This window comes from Nomia melanderi, chromosome 5 (assembly GCF_051020985.1).
Source record: "Nomia melanderi isolate GNS246 chromosome 5, iyNomMela1, whole genome shotgun sequence".
NCBI lineage: Eukaryota > Metazoa > Arthropoda > Insecta > Hymenoptera > Halictidae > Nomia > Nomia melanderi.
In genome coordinates, this window is record NC_135003.1 from 5,741,424 (window position 1) to 5,758,524 (window position 17,101).

Here is a 17,101-nt window from a genome sequence, read left to right on the forward strand (position 1 = left end):
GGCATTCAGAGATATCATTCAAATTTCACCTTTTACACGGGAACCGTTTTAATTCTTAATTTACCTCTGCCCAAATCATTTAAAATAAACGTGTGTGATTTACAAACTGAAAACAGTCATCAAATTTAAGAACAGATATTCCAAAATACAATTTCTATTTCCATTGTAAACAGTTTAATACTGAAGATATTTATGCGGTCCCTCCTGTATACAATAATAATCAAAAGTATGAGACTAATTAACCCATTTGCATTATTAGCGCATACATGCACTCCATTAACTTGGTCATTATCGTTAAAGCACATACATATGCATGTGCGAGCTGAGACTATATTCAAATTTCCAGATAATGCCGTTGGCCATAATCATTTTAATCATATGATTATAATTATAGTATTTCATTAGACAAAAAATACGATCCACGTACTTAATCCTGTATTTTTATTATTTATAAATGACTGAAACATTATGATTCCTATAATTTCTTGAACATTTATATTCAGGCACATTAAAAAATATTCGGAAAATGAGAACTTATTTTCGGTACATTCATACAACGCAAACAAATAAAATAATCCGATAAACAATTAATTTATTATACTTCACTTAACATAGTGTTTGTAACGCATACTAAAAAATATGTTATTTCTATCTGTGATATTTGGATTTCGAATGAACGATGATACATTGAATAGATAAAGAAGCAATTATAATTGCATAATTACGCAAATGATACACGTTTTAAGTAGTAACTAATATTACCATACAATCTATATAAATTAATAGCACTCAGTGTAGTTGGAAACGTTTTCTAGAGATTTGATACTTGTTTATCCTTTTCTAGAAAAATGAATGATATTAGAAACAATTATTAATAATTTGGTGTTGCAGTTCTTGCGTTATACCATTATCTAATTATTCACATTAGCAAATATTTTTACTCGACATCAATCTTCTTATTATAATTGTTTTTAAGCAAATCAAAAGCTCTGGTCATCGGTGACCAGCATGGCAGTCAACGTGTGAACAGTAAACTGCTCGTCATACCAGTAAATAATTTTACAAATCATCGAAAATTTCTTATAGCTACTGAATCCGAGACTAATCTGTCGGGGAATATATATACCCGGACTGCCGCCCGCTAAATTAATTTTGAGTGACTGATTCAAATGGAGAGCAAGTGGTGTTTGATGATTTGTGTCGTACGATTTACGTCACGGATGTTTGACGCAACAATCTAGACTCTGCGCGTACCTTCGTGGAGGGTTACACGACTAATATTCCATTTGCCGAATGATAAGAATAGAATTTATTATTCCTTTAAACCTTTAGGAACTATCGCTTAAGGGAGTTTCTTATTTTATAAACTAATCATAATAAAGTAAAAGCCTCTATTTTTTTGCATTTCATAAATTCCGTTTGATATATCATTCTAAATATATTTTTGTAATATTAAATGAATATACATATTTTTCAGATATTACTGATTATAAGCATCTATAAATTCTATAAACTTACTAATTCTGTACAGTTTTTATCTTTTCTCCTACAATTTGATTTCACAATACACATTCTGTTTCAACAAATTTAACTCTGCAGTAAAGAAAACAGAATTTACTTATAACAACCCAATAATTAAAAATATACGAGGCACAGTACGTAAATATTTACACGTATCATTAGATTCACATTTTTCATCATCACCAACTATTAATATAAGCAAAACTTAAACTCCTATAATAACCATAATATCCCTCACATCAATTTAATATATATAACCTAAGAATCAAATTTCATTGTATACAAATTTTAATCAAAATGCCTGTGTCACATTACAATTATTCTTGCAGAATAAATGTAGGAATAACAAAAAAGTCGCTTTTACATAATAAATAATTGAAATTTCTTAGAATTCCGCTGAAGGACTGGTTTCCACGCTACACCGATGAACGCCGATAATAAAAATAAACTCCACCCTGTCGCCTATAATCGTCTGCCGACGGACTGTTATCCAATTTATATTAACAGGACTATTAATTAAACGAACTCACCCTTAAGCTCCATGTCCGTGATCTGATCCGCTTTGTAGGTGGTTTTCCTCCTGCGATCGCCAACGATGAAGTAAATATTCGTATCTTCGTCGTCGTTATTCCCGCCGGTTCCGTTCCTCGCCTCGAGGTCCATGGCCAGGCGAATAATTTTGGCCTTGAACCGGCTTCCGCTTCTCTCTGCTCGACCTTGGGACAGTCTGCGAGGCGACCCGGCCTTGCTACTATTCGGGGCTGCGAAACAGAAAATTCACCGAAATCCAGTTCAATTCATGCCTTTTTCATTTTCCGCGGACTTTAATTACAGATGAACGGATGAATGAGAAATAGGGTGGAGGCATTGCCTTGAAACTACATGTTTTAATATCAGTAAAATGGGAACCAGTGGGCTAGTCGCGAAGCCAACAGTATAAAATCGATACAGTAATGGCACCTATTTCTTATTTGATAATTAGGATTTTTATAAAGATTAGATTGATTTAAAAATATTTATTTTTGTTAAAAATGATGAGCTAGTTAACGTGTATTGTGAAGATAAGGGTGTTTTTTCTAAAAGATTTATTTGGGACTTAAAGGATTGATATTTAACAGAAAGAAAATATATATTATGAAAGTAAATATATGTAATGGTTAAAGCTAAGTTTTTCATTTCTAGACATATACTATAACATACATAGGGTTTCATTCAAAAACAGATTGTTATGTCTTGGCCCTCTCCTTGTAAGAACGATTGAACATATAGATATTTGACAATGCAAATGAGATCGGACCATCTCACCCGGAATTACCCTATGTTCGACAGGGTTAAACGCGGATGAAACATCCGGGGTACATAGATCAGGCTGAACGAAACCAACTTCTTCCCATCTATCTTCGTGTAATTTAAGTTTTCGATTCTTCCTGCAGCAGGACTACGTGCAAGGAGATCGATGGACTTCCGAACTCGATTCATCTACCCTTCGGTTCGACGATGGCGACGCGATGCGACGTCACGACTGTATCAAGGATAATTCCGTACGAAATACGACACGAGTAAACCGCGGAAGATTACTAACCGCTTGCCTTATAACTCACTTCACCTCGAACGTTATTTATTACAAATGTTTGATTTCATTATTCCAACAATTATTTTTTTTGTTATTTCCGTTAAAGCGTTAAGCTGTATTATCCTTTGATTTATCTGAGCCACTCGAAATATTTGTATCGAGTACAGTTTAAATTCTAGTTATTGAAATCGAACACCGAGTAAATAAATTTCGAAATTCGAGTACATAGGATCGAGCAAAGCTAACCGACGCCATTTGCCACAATCGTTTATCTCTTCACAAGTTTGATCAACACGATACACGAATAAAACGCGATAAAAGATAAACTAAAATAATGTCTATTGACTCTAGATATTACATTAGTTTCGCGTTATTCTTTATTCACAGTTCTAATAATAGAGAAAATATGTCCGCATTATATTATGGTTTCATGCCACGTTTACAGTGATCTACTATTAAAATTGAAAATATTATTATACTGGATAATATGAATCATTCATTTTAGTAACTGATAAACTTATTTCTATCAAACTACAGATAAACCTCGTTTACCTTAATTACATTCATCAAACCAAGGATAAACGTCATTTACATTAATTACATACATCAAACCACGGAGAAACTTTATTAACATTAATTGAATCATTTAAATTTATCACTAAACGTACCATGACCGATCAAATGACCGGTTTTAAAATTTCATTAAAAGTTCTGTATTTTTTTACACCCATTCAACTTTACATCAATTTTTATATTGCCCGATTAATCAGTTTTCGATGTCTGTCTTTCTTTTTGCTTCTATTTTCACTGAAAATAATTTACTATTTAATTTGTTTTACTTTTATTTTATAACCAGTTACTTGACCCATTGCGGTAGGAATAGATGCACAACTTTTTTTTATCAAGTATTTAAACTATAAAGACGTTTTAGCAAAAGATTTCAAATTAAATTACTCTATTTATACAAATACAAGACTAAGAGACCCTTCAAGTCTCAAGAAACATATTGTTCTAATTTTTGTAAAAAAAATTGGAGCTAAGTCACTCTAATTGATCGGTAGTTTTAGAGTTAACCCCTTAACCTACAATATCGCGTCAGACTCGCGATAAAAATTTTACATTGAGTTTAGAAAATCTAAGTGTTATTTATTTGTTTAAAATAGAAGGTAAATATTACTTTTCTCTTATCAATTGTTAACCTTTAAAGTAATCGTAAACATAGAACAAGCATCGAATTTTTGTTCATTTCCTAATAAATGATTAACGATAAATTAGTTCTATCGATCACAGTTAAAAAATAAATCATAGGGCAAGGGGTTATTGCACACGTAACAAAGCTTTTGCGTTCCCTTGATAAATTTACTAACCTCTGGTCGGGTGTAGAAGGATAGCAGTATCCTTGGCGAGCTCATCGTCGCATCGCCGCCCCGGCGGCAGCAACCGGGTCACCCCCGATTATTGCATCTGCGCTCGTGCCTGCCGCGCGCAACACCTGCAGGGTGAATGTTCGAACGTTGCAGGATCCCGTCGACGACCGTCGTGACACCAACCGCGAGGACGACCACTCGTCTACTACCAGCTCGCGATGCGCTCCTTCATGGTCCATTCTGAAAGTTAGACGACATGCCACTGATACAATCATCGGATACAACTTGTGCCTAACACATTGACAAACGCGTACACAGATGTAGGTCATTTTAAAGTTTATGGTTTGTCGCTGCTGACGTAGTTCTACGTAATTTTAACCCTTTGCCTTGCAACCTCGTGTCACACTAGTTGTGTGGGATTAATATATTTGAGATAAGCTGTAAGGTGATTATTTCAGATGTTTGAACGTTTGCAATGAGGATTTGCAATCAGTTGAGTAATTAGAGAGCACTATTTGTGAAGTTATCGAAAATTGAAGTACATAGTATGTTTACGGTATTAAGTGTAGCCAAAGTGATCATTTATAATTGTGTGTTATGTCATTTGTGTAACTTGTTTATTGTATTAGATTTTACACATACTGACATTACATTCATTTCATAATGGTATAAGAATTCTATGTATATCTTAAAAACTTCTTGTCTAATTTGCATTAAAAGGTTTATAGTATCATTTTTTAAATACTTCACGTAGCGTCTTCCTAGAATTTCGCTTTGTAATTAATTAATAGATTTAACTGGCAAAAAACTTCAATTACCCGAGAATTCAATGAAAAATCGAAGCTTCTTCAATGAATAGTACGCTCCAAAAAAATTCTTTACAATTCACTCACCGGGTAACCTGAATACAGTTAAAATGAATAAAATGTAAAACTAATTGAATAATACCTTGCTTTTAACTTAGTCAGAATATTCTGTTGTAACAAATAATATAAATTTTAATGTGTTAACAGTGGAAGTAATACAGTCACCAAAATAATCAGTTTCTGATTTTTCGTTTTGCAATGTTAAAGCTGTAAAAGTGCTTTCATCGAGAATTATTAAATGAATTAATTTATCAAGATGTATATATTTATGTTTGGAATAATAATACCATAATAATAATTTATGACTTAAACATATTGTTAATGATTTTGTAAAATACATGAAAATTGAAAAAGTATCAACCAGTTCAATCATTAAAAAGGTATAAAATTTACAAATGTAATGTATCAACATTTTCAATTGAAGCTTCCTTCAGGTTATGATTAATATAAAACTCATATTACACGTTATCAGGTTTATTATTACATTATTACATTCTATTTTGTGTTTCATGCACTTGTAAATATTTATATAAATACACCTGAATCTTGCTACACGACATTAGGCAATACAAATAAGTCATTCACCTAAGCTATTAACACTAGAACTACCGTTCCAATCAAAATGACTGGTTTCGATTTTTTTGTTTCGCAATTATTAATATCTTAAAAGCATTGAATATTTAAAATGATTTTGATAATAAATAGTGTCACTTGAATATTATAATGTATATCTGAAGAAACTGAAGATAATCAATTGTTACAATTTTTATAGGGATTACATATGAATCATATTAAATGCTCGGTAGTTCTAATGTTAAATATGCACTGATCGCTTCTCTTAGAAATTTTACTAAAGGTTTATTACTTTCTTCTAAACACGATTTTAAATGAAAATATCCACTTCACGAAAATTTAAAAATATATACAAACTGTTACCACATTTTTCTTTTAATTGCGACATAAAAAATCCTATATAAATGACGTATGATCAACATCTTTAGTTATCTCTTTTAAAAAGAATTCCTCTGCACGGTGCGGTCAATCTCAAATTACTGCTGCGAGATCTATCTCCCTGCTTCTGTTCATATCCATTCCACTGGAATCGGCAACAGTATTTTCAATTTCCTCTTTCTTGATTCCTTTAATGATCAAAGGACGACGTTTAATGATGCGCTTCTGGGCTACGTCAAAGGGCTCTCCAATCCTCGTGTCTCGTTCGTAGAACACTAGGAATTTAATTTTCGGACAGACCAAGAAATAACTGGCTCCCGGTTAGAACAGATCCAGCGAGAAACTCTTGAATTGCTGATTATGAATTGCAGGCCTCGCGATACACCACGATAATTTCGTTTCGCAAATGTCAGGGTTTCGCCGCTTCTTGGTCTTGAAATTTCGTGTAAGTATACGTCCGACCGTATTGGAAATTGGCTGATGCCGACTGGCCAACGAAAGGAAAAAGGAAATATTTACTAGTTTTCAATGGTGAGCAAGAGCAAACTGATTACAGGGTATCCGTCAGCTGAACATCCCTAGAGAAGCGTATGCGAAGTACAGCTGAGCATGAAGACAAGATTTTCTTACACCGACAAATTTATTTATCCACTTATAATTTCGTTATTTACATTGTGAATATATTTGTTATTTTTCTGTTTCTTCATCGAATAATATCCGTGACACCAAATTCTACAATTATTACAACTTTATACGTAATACCAGAGAAAACTAATGCATAAGTGTATTTAACGAGTTAATTTATCAAAAACATGGAATTTAGTTAATGAATATATAGGTAGATAGTATATCTATTAACATGACACGGCTGAAAAGTGATTATTTACTCAAGAACAGGATAAAAATATAAATAATATTTCTTTCTTTTATCATATAACTTTTACAGTTAAATTTAATTTAAGAAAAACATAATTTAACATTTGATTGAATAGAGACTTCATTATTACTCGTATCAGATGAAGATATTTAATATTTAAATAGACATTTAGAAGTTTAAACGTGGAAATTAACAAATATTAAAAAATCCGTATAGTTTCAGGATTTTATAAATTGTGCTACAGAACAGAAACTTTTTTAAACTTTTGCACTGTATTTACCTGCATGTTGTGTAATCATGATTATATTAATATTATGCAATAACATTTTATGCATTATTACACTGATCTCTACGTCTACATTGGTATACTATTAAACACAAATAATGTACATTGAAAACAATAAATAAAATATCGATGTTCAAAATCAAAATAATTCAGTTTGGAGATGTAACTGCAATTCTTTCGTTCGTTAACTAATTATATTACAACTACAGTGTATCCAGCGTAGATTTTCTCGAAAGTTGAAAATATGAAGCTATAAAAGAATTTCAGAAACAACTAGTACTGGGCCGCAAGAAGAGAATAGAGGGCGTAGTTTGCGAAAGTTATACAGGGTGCAAAGTGTGGAGCGTAACGAGCTCGAAGTTGAATCTGAGATGAGTGAGACCTCTTGTGATGAATAAAAACTCCGTGAACAATAAGCCTTCCTCCATGTTAATAATCAGAGACTTAAAGTGCTGCGAATGACAAGAGCAATAAATAATAAACATATGAACTCGACGGGTATATAACTTATAAGATCCTCTTAAGTAAAGACTAGAAGGATTTACGATAATACATTCTTATCTAACTATTAAGACTGCATTCTATAATAATGTCAGCTTACAATATATTTTCGTAACCAGACAGCAGAATCATATGAATTTATGACATCTATGTAATTGTAAAATACAAAATTAAGAACATCTTTATTTTATTTTTAATAGAAGGAACCTTCTAATAAGCAAGTGAAAATTTGTTCCTAGTCTGATTTTTAGAAATACTATTTTTAAAAATCGATGCATATCTTTGAAAATAGAATTTTTCATGAAGATCTATACTTAATTAATCACTTCTGTCAATCTGTTTCATGAACATAGAAATGCATAGCACCGATTACAATGTGAATTCGTATTGTGCTCAGCTACCATTAATCTACTACTATTACTCATACTATTCTAGTAATGAAATATGTTTCGTTTTATATATAATGTGTGTTCTCAATGCATTGGTAGTAATGTACTACTATCAGAAAATGATATGATAATGGGAAACGATTAAATAATACTTAACATATCGACAAAATGTTTATTTTCTACGCAGTATTAACAGTGTTCATATTGGAACGTGTTACTACTTCAGTTGGAGTGTTAACTAGTATTATCTTTCATTGCCATTATTCTGTATTACTCAAATATTGTGAAGGTAATTATTCAGGAAATAAATGTTTCATTTTTTATGACAATTCCAATCAATGATAACCACCTTGCCAACTATAGTAATACTAATATTGCTTTTTCCACTAATACCACGAGTATCATTCGTCATTATATGGCAAGGGTTTAAAGGAACTTGACTGTATCCCACATTGATCCAACGAACTTCACCTTCTTCCATTTTTTTCCTCATTTTGTAAAAGAGGCACGCCCAGGTGAGACATAGGTGGAGAAAATTTACGATTTCTTTGCTCAAGGTCGTCGGTGGAAATTAAACGCTCCGACACACTGTGTCTCACCCTTAACCCATGACCTCAAACAACGCCTTGCGTCAGTCGACAGAGATGTACGAGCGTCGACGTATATTTATGACGTTCTCCTTAAGTTATATTCAACTTTAGAACACCCTGCTTAACTCACGGAAGGTAACAATCACCTCTGCAGCGCTATGGCAAAAGCCTAAACAATTTCGTTGCAGGCTATATCTTCTGTATTAATCCTTTGCACTCGATTTATTTTCAACATTGCTGGGTGTAAACTTGTATTGATTTTCAGAGAAATGAATTAAAGTAATTTACAGCAGTAGAATTCAACGTTCTATACTTATTATTATTATTATTGTTATTATAAGATTTAATTGTCATAATCTTTTAAAGTGTGGGACGTTTTCAAACAATTTCCAACGTGACGTACGTGGTTTAGAGTATTGTATTGTCATCTCCAGCATGACATACGAGCGCAAAGAGTTAATCCCCGCCCGACCGTTTTCACAAGTACTCTTACCATAATTGAATCTACTACCACATTTTCACTTCGCAATTAATTTTAATAAACCTGTTTTACTGCTTCTATTACTTTTTATGTTTTCCCACCTCGTTATCAAAATATTCCAGAGTATCACTTCCTTATACATTTTCCCATAGATGCGATTAAACCCGATGCTTCATCCGGATTATAATTATTCCCTATTCAAGATGCTTGTCTACTTATCCATTAGCGCTAAATGCAGCAGCATTCACACAAAATTATATTCTCCCTAATCTCATGACCGTTACGCGAATAAACTCATACCAAAACACTGATAAAAATTGACGAAGTCTTTTCAAGATCCTTTCAAAGAACGCTGATCATCTAATCTTGGAGTGGTAAGGGTTAACGCATGATTCATTAGGCTCAACGGCAACGTTAAAGTCAGAACAGCGAGAACGTTTCCGTGTTGATCGTATGAATACCGGTGAATATGTTATTCGTAAGGATATGAAGGCAAGTTTTATCTATGAAAGAACATCTCGCGCAATCCAAGGATTGGCATTACTGGTATAGGATTACGGTCGAACGAAATGCTCGTAGACCGAGCCGCAATTCCGCGGAATTTATCGCGGCGGAGCCACCGCGAGCATAACTTTTAATCGATGGAAAATCTCGACCAGCCGGCGACATCCGTAGCCGCAAACTGCCATAAACGCCCCCGCAGCTGTCACCGCAAGCCTCCAACGGAACCAGATTACATGAATAATAATAACGACATCGCACGGAACACTAACAATAATAAACAGCCTCCCCGTGGCCGATACGGATACCACATGAATATTCAGGGAATATTTGCGCGCAGACATCGAATTCGACTTACTGAATTAACATTGACAGCGCCGGTACCAATTCCATTGTCGTTTCGAAATTATGATTGTGGATGGAAAAACTGAGTTTGGTAATTTATAAATATTTCGGGTATGATGTACAATGGAATCTTTAGGATGGCGGATAGTTAGTTTGTATGTATGTGTGTGTGTGTGTAATGTATAGAATGGGTATGTTTGTATGGATAAATTTTGTTGGAGTCGGATAATGTATGCGTAAGGTAGAGTGATTTTATTGGGTTGATGATTTTCTTTGAATTTTAAATAGTTTCGTGGGTCAATGTATGTAGATCTGAATATCGATGAGTTTAGAATCTTTAATCCTTTGAGTGCTGCGGGTGCATATATGGGTTCTTGGATCTTTTTACTCCCAGTTTAATCTCCGTTAATTGTATGAATCAACATGAATCATCGATCTTTAAACGAGCAACAAAATATTCCGTACACACAGAACATTTCAGCTAGGCGTATTCAGCACTCGAAAGGTTGAAAAAGGTTCCATTGAATTTAAGAGGAATTTTTTTTCTGATACATGATATAAGATATTATAAAAATAATCAGACATCTGATTTTATTTAGAATAAATATTATTTCGAGTTTTTATCCAACAGATGAAAAAGTGTTACTGTTCGCACGCGAATGCATCAGAATTCTCCATTGTTAAATTGATATCAAATAAAATGTTCGCTATGAGGAACGTCGCGTTTCTGCTTCGCAGAATGATACGTTCGTAATATTTTATTATTTATCGACGATCCATGGAGCAAAAAATTCACAGCAAGAAATATCATATTTGCTCGGTATTCTGCGGAAACGGAATATATCATGTGAAATTTACAGGAGACCTGTTGCGGAACAGTGTCCGGTACGAAAGCACTGTGAGCTGCTCCATAGCTCTGCTTAATCGTTGCCAATTCGTCTGGTATGAAACCTACATGAAAATTGATGCTGCAACGGAGCCGTCACGTCAGCGTCGCAAAGTTCAGAGCTACCGTTTTAATTGGATTGGGACGTTCGCACTTGATAATATGACAAGGCATCCGCTGTGACGGATGCAATCGAATAAACTGCGTCAGACGAATCGACGAGAAGATACAAGTCAGCGTTACTAGGCCGATGAAAATAGAGATCTCGCGAGCTAGATATAGTACTTTTCAATGATGTACTGTTAGAAACTGAGTTCTGTTTAATTTTCTTGTACAGGGTAGTTAATCCTCCTTGATATAACGTAACAATTGATAACGTTATATACACAGCTCTGTCCAGTTTTCTTATAGAGAATAATTAAACTTCTTTAACCCCTTGCCCTACAATATCGGGTCAGACTCGTGATGAAGATTTCAAATAGAATTTAACAAGCATAAATATTGTTCAATTTGTTTGAATGCGAATTACATAATATTCCTCTGTTATCAATGATTATTCCTTAAAGCACACGTTGACATAGAATAAGACTCGAATTTTCTCTTATTTTTAAAAGGTTATTAATAACAAAGTAGTTAGATAGATCACAGTTCAGAAAGAAATCATAGGGCAAGGGGTTAATCCTCAAATTTTATTTCAATATTATTACAGGAACATGACAATTGGTAACAATACATTGTTTTAGTATTTATTCAGTATTAGTAGTCTAGTTTCCTTATACAAAGTAGTTAACCTTATTTCATCTTCGAATTTTATTTCAACATTACTAAAAGAACGTAACAATTGGTTATAGACAAAGCTCTGTTCAGTTTCCTTGTACGGAGTAATTAAACTACTTTAATCCTCAAATTTTATTTCAATATTATTAAAAGAAAATGACAATTGATAACAATATATTTTTTCAATATTAAGGAGAATACCAACGATGATATTACAAATATGATCCAATTCATTTCAAACACGCAATTCTTCCTTGCACTCTAATTTAGAGTCTTCGAAAGTTTCAGAATCTCGGCCATTCATAAGAAGAAAACACTTTCGAATTTCCACACAATCCTACCGAATTTTCTTTTACCCGATTAGAATTCATAATCTTGAGTGCCCACACATATCTGGTCGTCGAATATTCCAAATATTTATTCTAAGATAAAAGTACGACAGGTAGAGTCAGAATCTAATGATAAAACTAATACATACAAATTTAAAAAAAAAAAGAAATATACTGGTCCACAAAAATATTTAAAATCGATATATTTATAATGAAAATGTACTTTCAGATACTTTGAAATTTCCTTATGTATGCTTGACGTACATACAAGAATAATGTGTACACATCTCATTCAAATCAAATAATACACGTCTGAGAGGTCCATTTCTCTTGCAAATATATCGATTTCAAAGACTTTTGTAGACCAACGTATGCTTGAACATTATGAGCGAAGAATATTTACCTATTCTTAAGTGACACGTGACCCGACGTCTGTTAGCGGAGGCTTAATTAACCGAGTTTCCGCAAACTACGACGGAAGGGGCAGAACAAACGACACAGAAACGAATGGGGACGGAAATACTGTAAACCAATCAGTATCGGGCACATAGGAGCATTTTGGCCGAGCCCACTCGAAACGTGCGACCCGTTTAACTGCAACTGCCTTGGACTTTTAATCTCGAAAAATCTCCTTCAGCGTGTCTAACGGGATTGTTAGTTATATAACCTCTTTCTATACTATGACGAGTGAGTGATGAAGATTTCTAGATTAATTTAATAAAAATCAATGTTCATTATCCACAGATCAAAACCAAAAAACTATTTTGCTATTACCAATGTGTACCTTCAAATCTGCACTTGCAGTTGAATGGACTATTTTTGCGTTTCTTTCAAATTGTCGATAATAAAGTGTTACACAAGCTTAATAGCAAAAGTAAATACGCCAAGAGGTTAAGCTAGATTTTCGACATCATATATACAGAGTGTCTCATTTTAAGCTACGAATGTGATTATCTCTGGAACTATTCGTTATTTAAAAAATATCTCAAATGCAATTTTTTCTATTTTAATGGTTTCTAATGTCTTTTAGTTTGTTAACTTCCTATTGTTTTTTAGTTTGCTTATTCGCAATATTTATTAATACATTATAATATAAACGCATAATAAAAACTAAAATAACAAGGTTTTTTGACCAATCTAATAATAGTGAAGGAGAAAGTGTAAAAGTATCTGCATCGGATGCACGTGTTTTAAAAGGTTACTAAAAATACGTTTAACAAACGAAGTTAGTAGCTGTAAACAAATTCACAGGATTAACATTTCAAAGGGATCATTTAGGTAGTACAGGCTTGAATTAGTCGGACAGAGACAATAGCCGAAGCCGCTGCAACTCCAGCGCGCTTAGCATACTAATGACTTATTTATTAGCACCGACTTGACTCGTTGAATAGATTATAGTCGCTGTGTCTTTTTCTAATGGTCTGACGCTACTCTATCCATTTTGGTACTATTTTTTGTCGTATTAATTTTGTAATAAATTATTATGACACGCAACCGCTTCCTCCTTATAATTGCGTTTTGTTAACCTCTATAAGGGGACTTCCTGTGTTGCATGTTTTGGTAAACGAGCTCGCTTCTTTTAATGGAGGCTACTTCCGACTGTGCATCCTTTGACAGTGGTGAATCTTATATGGCGCATTAAAGGGGAATTTCATTTCCTTCAATGGAAAATAGGGAGTCTTTAGACTTTTTTTTGTAAAAAAAGGATATGATTATTTTGGTTAAAACTTTGCATATGTTTCTAGTACATCTTCATTAAGTTTCATGAATTTTCTTAGTTAATATATCGAGAAATGCAGTTCCTACAGCGTCTATAAAAGCTTTTTCGAAGTTCTCTTGCAGTTAACAAGGAAATGACGAATAGTTGTCACGGATTGTAATTATTTTTTACTTTCAGTGTAATAAGGTGCCTGGAAAGAGATAGGAAGTCTCACTTGGATTTAATTAATTGCTGTGATGGTTTATTCATTTACAGGACATTATATGCTACAAAATATAAGAAATTAAATATTGTAATTAAATTTCTGAATGTAATGTAATTCTTAAATGTCTATACAAACTTGAATAAATTATAACGTTATTGTGCGAAATAGTTTCTATTATTAAATGGACCTTTGGAAAATTATCTACAATAATTTCTGTTATTAACTGTGTTAATTAATAAATTTAATTATTATTAAACGTATTAATTATTAACTGTGTTAATAATAAATTATTAACAATTATTAAATAAATCAAGGAATATTCATATCTTGAATGAAAACTATAAAATTAATAATATTTAATAACTAATGCTAAGAAATTAATAATTAATGAACTTCCGAGAAATGAATTTAATTACATACAAGCATAATAATTAAATAATTCCAGGATACAATAGGTCTTATTATTTAAATAGATCTTATTATACTTCCTACGTGCGTGGTAATATTCGAATGTAATTACACCTGGGTAAATTTCGTCATCAATGGTAATAATTAATATCACAAGGAATATTAAATATGTAATTTTAGCTGCGCCACCACCAGTGCTCCAAATATTTCCCACATTTTAATGATACAACAGAAAATGATGACTAATTAATTTTCAACCAAATAATATCAAAGTTTAGAGAAACAATTTCATTTAATTCCGTAATTCAATTTTCATTATACTATAATGGTTTTATAAACACAGTAGATAAGGACGTAAAACAATCTTCTTCGCACAAACGAAAACACATTAAATAAAACTTTCAATAATATATCATGTATACCTATACCTCTCAATACCAATCACGTTATTATGGGTTAGTAAAAAATAAGTAATTTATACATACAAATCGAAAGAATAACCTCAGTACCATTTTTATGCCATGAAACAGTAATTTGTATACAGAATTGAGTAGTTGTGTTATTGCAACAAGAAATTTATTTCAATTGTAACGAATTAATTAATCACTTACTTAAGTATGGCAATCTTTTAATATTTTTAGCCATGATCCTTAATTTTAAACGATTAGATTTTATTTTTAATTTTTTTTTACTTTAAGTTATTCTGCACATAAGATGAACAAATGTTACGTTTCTATCGTTTAAAGAAAAATGAAATGTCTATTATTTTATATTAGAAAAATGTAACTTTCTGTGCTCTTGTTTACATGTGACCTTATAGAAGTGAAATCGAAATCTCTGTAACGCGGAACATATTTTCCGCGTTATAAAGAATGACGCTGTAATTAACACTTTTTTCAAACAAAGTAGTTATCATATTAAATATTCGATATGTGTAACATTATTTGGAAGAGGGTGAAGCTTGCAACTGTTTCCTCGAAGACGAATTACGTGCGCCAGTAATATCTCTCGAAACGAGGAAAGAAAAACACTTGGAACGACGCTGAGTTGCACTTCCCTGTTGCTTTTCGTCACGACCCACTTTCCGAGACCTAATTAACCATGAAATAACCTAACCCGCTTTGTTTGTTTCCCTTTAGCGGTCACTGAGCTTATGATATCACGAGTTCTGCACGTTTGTATACGAAGTTTACTCAAAAGGTTTTTTCTTTTTTTTCTACCTTTTGTTCCGGCACGGTTTATTTAGCTTAGACTAAGAAGTAAATTTTGGAAACATTTTATTGCTAGCTGCAATCCTTAAATCCGGTATCATAAATGACCAGCTGTCGAAACTAGCATGTCATTAAAAAGCGGCAGCTCAACCACCTAAATTCCCAAGCGCACAGCCACCGGTACCTTTGCAGGTCAGAAGGGACAACGTACCCCCTACCTCCACTACTACTAATGTGGGCGTAGGTCAAAACCATGACTAGCAACACCCCAAGTGTTTTAGCTTCTGATTTGTCACTAAGGACACCGCCCTATCGCCCTATCGCACTGGACAACACACACACTTTAACTTTGTAAACACATACACTTCCTTTCACTCAATATTCAACAAATACAGTCCACTTTCGAACGAGAAAAGGAGAACCCTTTTTTCCTCACATCCATTTCACACAAGGTTAATTCGGCGTGTGAAAGTGTTACGCCAAGTCCACTATTACTGTCTGGACAGCGTGCACGACCACCTTTCATTTCGAAATTATTTTGCCAATTTTATGATGCATTTACTGTCGTTTGTGTAAAAGCTGTAATGTGATTGAAATTTGAGTAGAAATTGAAATTGTAGTGGAATGTTCCTGTTATGTTGAATTCGTGAATAATCAAATTTCTACCTTTGTAATAATTCAGTAGATATTCAGTTTACTGATGTTAATGTTATGCTACCATGATAAATGTTCAGCTAGTATGAAACTGATCGATATAGCATTCCTACTACAAGATTTTAAATATATCAATTTCCAAAAGTACCTATTCAGTAAAATACAAACGATTATGCCTTAAACATTTGTTAAATAATTCAGTTCCGAAGAATTGGTATTGAAACTTTTATTTGAAGGCTATCAAAGTACTTGAATACTACCTACCTTTCCATAGAATAATTATCTATAAAGTATTTATGAACTATATTATTCTCCAGTTAACATTTCATAAGACGTAGTTTACCGAATTGTAATTCATAATGAATGAACAGTAGAAACTATGTTCTGATTTATTAGCCTATTAAATAACTTGAGTGATAAAACGAGTGTGAAACAGTAATTATCTTTTTATTGGAATACAATGATTTCTTGTGTAACAGTGCATCGAATAAAAAGTAGCTATTACATTCGTCAAATTGAAGACACAAGAATATTTAACATTATACAATACAGTTACCTATATAATCCACACAAATTTAATTATTTATTCCCAACACGATATAATTATATCCTATCAAAATACAATTAAAAATGTATTAAATTCACCAAAATCAGTCTACACAT

General features: G+C 32.8%; 1 protein-coding gene across 8 annotated transcripts in view; it reads right to left on the bottom strand.

Annotated features, from left to right (window-relative positions):
• The window catches only part of Pde9 (phosphodiesterase 9), a 265,907-nt gene that overhangs the window by 80,327 nt on the left and 168,479 nt on the right, over positions 1-17,101 (bottom strand). For all 8 annotated transcript variants that reach the window (XM_076367845.1, XM_076367850.1, XM_076367847.1 and 5 more), the window contains 2 exons: positions 4,462-4,701; positions 2,052-2,282 (listed from right to left, as the gene is read on the bottom strand). In XM_076367845.1, coding sequence (XP_076223960.1) covers positions 2,052-2,184 — 133 coding nt within the window. In that variant the 5' untranslated portion in view covers positions 2,185-2,282; positions 4,462-4,701. The remainder of the gene's footprint in view (positions 1-2,051; positions 2,283-4,461; positions 4,702-17,101) is intronic.